Here is a 9,712-nt window from a genome sequence, read left to right as displayed (position 1 = left end):
TCTCTCCTCTCCTCTACTCCTCCTCCTCTCCCTCCATCTCTCCTCTCCTCTACTCCTCTTCCCCTCCCTCCATCTCTCCTCTACTCCTCCTCCATCTCTCCTCTACCCCTCCTCCTCTCCCTCCATCTCTCCTCTACCCCTCCTCCTCTCCCTCCATCTCTCCTCTCCTCTACTCCTCCTCCTCTCCCTCCATCTCTCCTCTACTCCTTCTCTCCTCCCTCTATCTCTCCTCTACTCCTTCTCCATTCCCTCCATCTCTCCTCTACTCCTCCTCTCCCTCCATCTCTCCTCTACCCCTCCTCCTCTCCCTCAATCTCTCTACCCCTCCTCCTCTCCCTCCATCTCTCCTCTCCTCTACTCCTCCTCCCCTGCCTCCATCTCTCCTCTACTCCTCCTCCTCTCCCTCCATCTCTCCTCTACTCCTCCTCCTCTTCCTCCATCTCTGCTCTACTCCTTCTCCCCTCCCTCCATCTCTCCTCTACTCCTCCTCCCCTCCCTCCATCTCTCCTCTACTCCTCATCTCCCTCCATCTCTCCTCTACCCCTCCTCCTCTCCCTCCATCTCTCCTCTCCTCTCCTCCTCCTCCCCTCCCTCCATCTCTCCTCTACTCCTCATCTCCCTCCATCTCTGCTCTACTCCTTCTCTCCTCCCTCTATCTCTCCTCTACTCCTCCTCCCCTCCCTCCATCTCTCCTCTACTCCTCATCTCCCTCCATCTCTCCTCTACTCCTCCTCTCCCTCCATCTCTCCTCTACCCCTCCTCCTCTCCCTCCATCTCTCCTCTACCCCTCCTCCTCTCCCTCCATCTCTCCTCTACTCCTCCTCCTCTCCCTCCATCTCTCCTCTACTCCTCCTCTCCCTCCATCTCTCCTCTACTCATCTCCCTCCATCTCCCCTACTCATGGACACATCCCCTTCCCCTCCCTCTCTCCCTGTATCTCCCCTACATGACCACAGGGTGTTTGAATGAGAGTGATGCAGGCAGAAGGAACAGGACTTTAGAGGTGTTTGACTAAAGGCCACCGGCAGCTCCCTGCTCAACGTGCTCATCAGCATGAGCGTCAACATCCCCCGTCTTCCCTGAGTCCTGGAGGCTCGTTGCACACTGAGTGGATATAGTCCACCCAAGGAGAAGACAACACTGAAGAAAACATGTTTGATTTATTCCTCCAAAATTCTAATTTGTGTGCACTAGACTAGCTGAAGTATGGTGTGTGTGTCTGTGTGCGTGTTTAAATGACTCATACTACAGTAGCTGACCTACTTCAATGTGTATAGTTAAGAGACTAAAAGTCACAAAGTACAAAATGCAAATGCATTCCCTCACTGTTCAGCACACATGGACCTGAGCCAGAGGGAGCTCATACGGCCTGCTCTGCTCCTTACTCGTTTTTGTGCGTGGCTGTAAGCCAGCGCACCAATGATAGCAAATGTCTGGTTGTCACTCCCTCCCTCCCTGGCATCAGCGTCATGTTGCTACCACAAGAGGCAGTGGTCCCAGAACATCAAAACAAAAACACTATGACACCGCACATTTTCCAGATCCTCGGTGGTCTAGTTATGACAAGGGATGGGTCTCGAAAAACGGTTCTATTAAGAACCAGTTCAAGGATTGAGAAACTTGATAAAAAGGCGGCCTGAGCTTATCGATTCTGCTATCGAGACTATCACGTCCTATGATAACGAAATGTCAATTCTAAATCTCGTGAGACGAATCACATAATTTCAATCCATCCGCGGTTTGAATCAAAAAAGATACAATGTCCTCCCGCACCGCTTTATTTCTCATTTTGGCGGAGAGAATGTCTGTGCGCACAAAGCCATCTAAGGTGTGGTTACATTTCACAAAAATGAAAGAAAAGGAGGAGGCGAAATGCAACCTGTGCTCCAAGATATTTTCCTGCAAAGGGGGAAATACAACGTCTATGCTAAAGCACTTAAATGGTGCCCATCAGATTAGAATTGGGACTTGCACTACATTTGATAGTCTCAAAGTGCGAGACAGACCAACTCCCTTGTCCTCTTCTACCACCCCAGGTATGCATGCTGTGAGCACCTCAATAAGACCGGTTCATTGACATCGACAGTCCTTAAATTTAGTGCTAGTCTACGTAGCCCAGAGAGGGGTCCTGAGTGGGCTAGAGACACACGGTTTTCACTAGTGGGTGTATGGAGATTGCCTGGAAGTAACTGCACTACACCCGAACCGCTCTGACCCGAGGGGGCGGAGTCTCTCCACCACGGCATGCACCCCACAACTCAGCCCCTGAGAGGGCTAGAGACACACTTGTCTTCACCGGTGGGGGCAGGTGGGTAGCCCAGAGAGGGGTCCACAGCCCCCGACCCAATATGACTGGAGGGGGTGGAGTCAAAACGAAACCCACGACAAACATCCGTCAAATGGCATTACTTCATTGTATCTTAGATGTAAATACATAAAGAATATCTTACATAAATAATTCATTCAAAAGTTTATTTGGACAGGACAATGTGCACGTACATAAAATGTTCAAGAACATTAAAATGGGTACACCAGATTTAGCTCAGAGCTACATTCTATCTGTAGTCCTACATGAAACAAATAACAATAAAATCAACTAACTGACAACACATGACATGATAAAAAGGCGAGAATACAAATTGTGTATCTATCTATCCATCTATCTATCCAGCCAACCATCCGTCCATCCATCCATCCAAATGGAAGTTAACAGGTCTTTAATCCATCGCTTTGAGAATCCAAGTCGAATGAAGAAGACATTATTTCTATTCATTGGTCTGCTTTTCAGAGAGAAAAGAGGAGAGAGAGGGAGCGAGATAGAGAGGGAGGGAGGGAGGGAGGGAGGGCCACACAGAATGAAATGTTATCTTTTACATAACATCTCTGAAGGAGAAGAAAAGAGCGCAGTGAGCCTAAAAGATTGTCTTTCATGAATCATGCATTTCTTCTCTTCCATCTTTCTGCTCTGCCTCTCCGTGGGAGAAGACAACCGGCTTCCAACCATCACACGTCCTCCCCCTCCGCCCGCCCCTCATGTCACTCAATGTAGTCGGGGGGAGGAGCGAGAGAAAGGCCAAGAGAAAGAGGGAGGAGGAGCCGGGACGGGGCAGCGAGGGAGAGAGGAGAAGGAGGTGATGAGCAGCAGTGTGTGTGGAGAGAGGAGAGGGAGAGGGAGCTGATGAGCAGCAGTGTGTGTGTGTGTGTGTGTGTGTGTGTGTGTGTGTGGAGAGAGGAGAGGGAGGTGATGAGCAGCAGTGTGTGTGTGTGTGTGTGTGTGGAGAGAGGAGGGGGAGAGAGGAGAGGGAGGTGATGAGCAGCAGTGTGTGTGTGTGTGTGTGTGTGTGGAGAGAGGAGAGGGAGGTGATGAGCAGCAGTGTGTGTGTGTGTGTGTGGAGAGAGGAGGGGGAGAGAGGAGAGGGAGGTGATGAGCAGCAGTGTGTGTGTGTGTGTGTGTGTGTGTGTGTGTGGAGAGAGGAGAGGGAGGTGATGAGCAGCAGTGTGTGTGTGTGTGTGTGTGTGTGTGGAGAGAGAGGAGAGGGAGCTGATGAGCAGCAGTGTGTGTGTGTGTGTGTGTGTGTGTGTGTGTGGAGAGAGGAGAGGGAGGTGATGAGCAGCAGTGTGTGTGTGTGTGGAGAGAGGAGAGGGAGAGAGGAGAGGGAGGTGATGAGCAGCAGTGTGTGTGTGTGTGTGTGTGTGTGTGTGTGTGTGTGTGTGTGTGTGTGTGGAGAGAGGAGGGAGGTGATGAGCAGCAGTGTGTGTGTGTGTGTGTGTGTGTGTGTGGAGAGAGGAGAGGGAGAGAGGAGAGGGAGGTGATGAGCAGCAGTGTGTGTGTGTGGAGAGAGGAGAGGGAGAGAGGAGAGGGAGGTGATGAGCAGCAGTGTGTGTGTGTGTGTGTGTGTGTGTGTGTGTGTGTGTGTGTGTGTGGAGAGAGCAGAGGGAGAGAGAGGGAGGTGATGAGCAGCAGTGTGTGTGTGTGTCTGGAGAGAGGAGAGGGAGAGAGGGGAGGGAGGTGATGAGCAGCAGTGTGTGTGTGTGTGTGTGTGGAGAGGAGAGGGAGAGAGGAGAGGGAGGTGATGAGCAGCAGTGTGTGTGTGTGTGTGTGTGTGTGTGGAGAGAGGAGGGAGAGAGAGGAGAGGGAGGTGATGAGCAGCAGTGTGTGTGTGTGTGTGTGTGTGTGTGTGTGTGTGTGTGGAGAGAGGAGAGGGAGAGAGGGGTGATGAGCAGCAGTGTGTGTGTGTGTGTGTGTGTGTGTGTGTGTGTGTGGAGAGAGGAGAGGGAGAGAGGAGAGGGAGGTGATGAGCAGCAGTGTGTGTGTGGAGAGGCAGGTGAGGGAGAAGATTAAGTCTTTTCATGAAAGCGAAGAAAATCCCAGGATGGGGAAAGAGAGATGGAGAGAGAGAGAGAGAGAGAGAGAGATGGAGAGAGAGAGATGGAGAGAGAGATGGAGAGAGAGATGGAGGGAGAGAGATGGAGAGAGAGATGGAGAGAGAGAGATGGAGAGAGAGATGGAGGGAGAGATGGAGAGAGAGATGGAGGGAGAGAGATGGAGAGAGAGATGGAGGGAGAGAGATGGAGAGAGATGGAGGGAGAGAAATGGAGAGAGAGGTGGAGAGAGATGGAGAGAGATGGAGAGAGAGAGATGGAGAGAGATGGAGAGAGAGAGATGGAGAGAGACGGAGAGAGAGAGATGGAGAGAGATGGAGAGAGAGATGGAGAGAGAGAGAGATGGAGAGAGAGGGATGGAGAGAGAAGATGGAGAGAGATGGAGAGAGATGGAGAGATGGAGAGAGAGATGGAGAGAGATGGAGAGAGAGATGGAGAGAGAGATGGGGAGAGAGAGAGATGGGGAGAGAAAGAGAGATGGAGAGAGAGAGATGGAGAGAGAGAGAGATGGAGAGAGAGATGGAGAGAGAGAGATGGAGAGAGATGGAGAGAGATGGAGGGAGAGAGATGGAGAGAGGGGAGATGGAGAGAGATGGAGGGAGAGAGATGGAGGGAGAGAGATGGAGAGAGGGGAGATGGAGAGAGATGAAGAGAGATGGAGAGAGAGGGAGAGAGAGAGATGGAGAGCGAGAGATGTAGGGAGAGATGGAGAGAGAGATGGAGAGCGAGAGAGATGGAGAGAGATGGAGGGAGACAGAGATGGAGAGAGAGATGGAGAGAGATGGAGAGAGCAGGTGGATTCTACTGACTGACAGGGGCAGAGGTATGCAGCAGCAGCAGACCTGTAAAGAAGCAACATGGCTCGGTCTTGGATAGAGGTCGCTGCTCACCGGTTCTAACAGCAGACTCAGATACTGAGCTCAAACTCTAGCCTCCTTCTGTCCCACTGTAAACATTACTCACCAGCCCGGCAGAAATACAAAACAGGCATTGCTTCCAGATAGAAGATCCGAGCTCTCAACCCCCGAAACTGCCCTGCCCTGACCCCCCCCAATCCTCAAACTCTTTTGAAAACTCTTTCTCGCCACACACTTCTCATTCTTGTCTCCTTGGTGCGGAGGCTGGGTGTTATCACTAGGGGGGTGGTGTGGGATACCAAATGTCCACTAACGGGGATGACATTTACTGTAACTTTTCAAACACCCACGTTCAGCTTCAGTGAGCCTTGTAAATATACTTTAATTCACCTTTGCGTGGCTGCATTCCAATTGCTTTCAACTCTTGATATGAAACACTGTTGATGTCAGGGCCCCAGCTGCTAGTTACGTGATACAGAGACCGGATGTGATTTCTCTAAACCCCATTTCCCTGCTGTTCCAGAGACAAGTTCTGAACTTGGGAACAAAGCCTTTTTATATGATCAAAGTTCACACTAGCATTCCCTGGCACTGTGCTCTGTAAATCCATTAATGTTTTACAGCAGGAACCAGTCTGTTGAAAAAAAACATTCACATCGGGAAGCTTCACTCACTCTCGCATCTGTTCGGTTCTATTTAACTCTTACGCCACTCTCTCTCTCCCTCTCAGGTGTGGAAGAGATGCACATCTATAAATATATCTGAAAAGATGACCAGAGAACACTGTTTAGATGACAAGCAGCATTAAACTGGTTGATGACAACAGTGCTGCATGTGTAGTATATTGTAGCATGTAGATGATTTTCATCTAATGTCATGATCGGAAAGCAATATTTTGGAACCAAACATTTCGCCTATGGAACCTGTAGCCACTACTTTCATAACTGTATGGGTCCAACTATTAGTGAAACCCCCAAAACCTTACGATTCAGACAGAAAACAACACAAAACAAACATAATTGGTACAGTTTGGTTTTTTATTCACATTTAAAAGACGCTCATGGTAGCATTCCTACACCTGTCCCGACAAGACTTCCTGCCCCACCCGAGTCACTTCCTGTCCTGCAGATAAGATCTCAAAACCCATAGAAAAAGAAAAAATGCTCAAAGAAAAAACCCAAAGAAAACCCACCAAAGTCAGAGTGAGAACGTGTCAGATTATCAGCATCTGATAACAATGGAAAGGAGGAAATAAAAGGAAGATTGAAAAGCAGCATGGACATTTTAAAAATGGTCTCGTTACAGAGGTGTCGTGTGCTTCTTCCCCCCCCCACCCCCCCATCTCGGAGCAGGCACATGAACAGTCACAGCGGAGTCAGCCTGGGATCAGTCTCAGTCAGAGCTGCCAGAAGCGTCTCCCCTCGTTCACTTCAGTGGAGCCCAGTGGAAGCTTGGGGTTGATTAGGCTGACGGGAGCGAATGACAGCGAGGAAGAGCTGGGGACAACACAGGAATCAGTGTTGTAGTGTTATGGAGATAAGAGGGAGTGTGTGTGTGTGTGTGTGTGTGTGTGTGTGTGGCATCAGGCTGCCACACTCTCTCTGTACCCCCCCTTGAGCAGCTCTGAGCGTGTAGAAATGTACGCAGTCAGTGCAGTTTGCTTACTCCTGTGTGTGTGTGTTTGTGTGTGTGTGTGTGTGTGTGTGTGTGTGTGTGTGTGTTTGATTGTGTGTGTGTGTCTCGCATCTCAATCTGGCCGCGGGGCTGCTGTCTTGGTGGAGCCTGCTATAGGATCAGGATATAAATATGAATATAAATATCTACACGTTCAGAGGCTTCATCGTCTGTTTGTACGGATGGATGTACACCCACTACACCCCCCCCCCCGCCCCCTCCCCACTACCACACACACACCCACCCCAGGCACGATTCCAGAAGCTTCCACGCTGTATCAACCAATGAGCAGTCAGCACATGCCACAACTTCAGTCCAATTCCCAGTCGCGTTCTCTCCCATCCCTCCACCTTCTCGTGTGTCCATCTATCCCCCCCTCCCTCCCTCTCTCCCTCCCTTCCTTCCTCCCTTCCTTCCTTCCTTCTATCACAGATGGTATCAGTCTATCAGTCAGTCCATCTGTCAGAGCTGGACAGCACAGCAGTGAGCGATGAGTTAAAAAAAACAGTTAAAATCAGACACGTCCTGAAAGGAGACCCCCCTCGTCTGTCCGTGTAAACACAGCCCCTCTGGAATGGGCTTGCTCTTCATCACGCCCACCCCCATCATCATCATCTTCCTCCTCATGATCATCGTCAGTAGACGTCCAATAGTCCAGAGTTTCCCAGTTAGGGAGGAGCTTCAACCATGGTTATAACGTAGCGTCGCGATTCATTGTGGTACTCCAGACGTGTGTATGTTGAGTGTGCTTCCTGTGTGCGTGCGTGTGTAGGGAGGGGGGGAGGGGGTCTATCACTGGTACTGGAGGTAGTTCTTGAGGGTCTGCGGCAGGGGGAGGGTGTCGATGTGCTGGATACGGTCCCGCCCCAGAGCCAGCCGGGCTACGCGCCTGCACAGATCCATGAGGGGGAGGGGCTCCGCTGTGATTGACAGGCGAGAGAGAGAGAGAGGGAGAGAGAGAGGGAGAGAGAGAGGGGAGAGGATATTAGAACAGGTTTACATGCTCTAGTGTCAAAAGTAATTCAGTAAACTACTTACATTATTTACTTGTCACATTATTTGAAACATTGGGTGCACACACACACACACGTCAACCCCACCGCTTCACACAACTGACAACCCACCCTCCCTGTTTGCAGATTGTGTGTGCGCGCGCATCAGACTTTGATAATTTGTGCCCTTCATGGGTGTCAGCCAGACGGTCCCACCTGCCAAGACCATCTGTTTGGACCTGGGCTCTACTAGACACTCATTGTGTGATGCTCAGGGGCACACACACGCGTGCATACACACACAAGCACACGAAAGTGCACACGAAAGCGCACCCCCCCCCCACATGCACACATGAGCGCACCCACACCCACATGCACAAGCACGCACGCACGCACGCACGCACGCACGCACGCACGCACACACAAACAAACAATAGTCTCTCTGTTTCTCTGGACGCACACAAAAAGTTCTCTCTTGCGCGCACACTGCTGAGTTACTGGCCACATAAGGCCTCTTCTTGGAATAGACCGCTCCCACGATGCCAAGGGGGACCCTGGGGATTCTGCTAAATGGACTGGTGCCCTTGTGGTTACATGACCACTGGTTAGACCCCCCCACTCCCCGAGACACACACACAAACACAGCCTCAGTGTCTCTCAGACACTCTAGGATCTTAACACACACACACACACACACACACACACACACACACACACACACACACACACACACACACACACACACACACACACACACACACACACACACACACACACACACACACACACACACACACACACACACACACACACACACACACACACACACACACACACACACACACACACACACACACACACACACACACACACACACGTCGTTGGAGCCTGGCAGTCTGGCTGTGACACACACACACGTCGTTGGAGCCTGGCAGTCTGGCTGTGTGAGGCTATGTGCAGGCCATTAAGATATATCAGATACACACATTAGCCTCTACTGTACTGTGATGCTGCCTGGTCAGACAGAGCAGGTCTGGGTCGAGCGCCCACAGAGCCCAACCAAGATGAACATTACAGAGCCACCAACATTGGTTTCTAGTTTCTCTTAACGGAAGTTACACGACTTTTATGTTTAAGGCAAGGCAAGGCAAGTCTATTTATATAGCACATTTCAGCCACAGGGCAATTCAAGGTGCTTTACATGAGACATTAAAAGCATTCAAACAAAATGCAAGACATTATAGACATTTTAAAACAAAAAGCAGGACAAATAAGATACAGGAATAAAAGTTACAGTGCAGTATACAGATAAACAACTCCTCTTAGAAAGCAGTGGCAAAAAGAAAAGTCCTCAGGCTTGTTTTAAAAGAACCAAGAGTTGCAGCAGACCTGCAGTTTTCTGGAAGTTTGTTCCAGATAAATGGAGCATAAAAACTGAACGCTGCTTCTCCATGTTTTGTTTTAAATCTGGGGACAGAAAGCAGACCTGTGCCAGATGACCTGAGAGGTCTGGATGGTTCATAACGTAGCAGCAGATCAGAAATATATTTTGGCCCTAAACCATTCAGGGCTTTGTAAACCAACAGCAGTATTTTAAAGTCAATTCTTTGACAGACAGGAAGCCAGTGTAAGGACCTGGCAGTCTGGCTGTGTGAGGCTATGTGCAGGCCATTAAGATATATCAGATACACACATTAGCCTCTACTGTACTGTGATGCTGCCTGGTCAGACAGAGCAGGTCTGGGTCGAGCGCCCACAGAGCCCAACCAAGATGAACATTACAGAGCCACCAACATTGGTTTCTAG

General features: G+C 50.2%; 1 protein-coding gene across 1 annotated transcript in view; it reads right to left on the bottom strand.

Moving 5' to 3' along the window:
- Window positions 1-7,400: 7,400 nt before the first annotated feature.
- Window positions 7,401-9,712, bottom strand: part of LOC311311118 (SPRY domain-containing SOCS box protein 4-like) — a 46,329-nt gene continuing 44,017 nt past the window's right edge. Inside the window, exon 4 of the mRNA XM_084440763.1 lies at window positions 7,401-7,834. Coding sequence (XP_084296889.1) covers window positions 7,707-7,834 — 128 coding nt within the window. The 3' untranslated portion in view covers window positions 7,401-7,706. The remainder of the gene's footprint in view (window positions 7,835-9,712) is intronic.

This window comes from Borostomias antarcticus, assembly GCF_949987555.1.
Source record: "Borostomias antarcticus genome assembly, chromosome: 1".
NCBI classification, from domain to species: domain Eukaryota; kingdom Metazoa; phylum Chordata; class Actinopteri; order Stomiiformes; family Stomiidae; genus Borostomias; species Borostomias antarcticus.
This window is presented reverse-complemented; position numbering and strand designations above follow the sequence as displayed.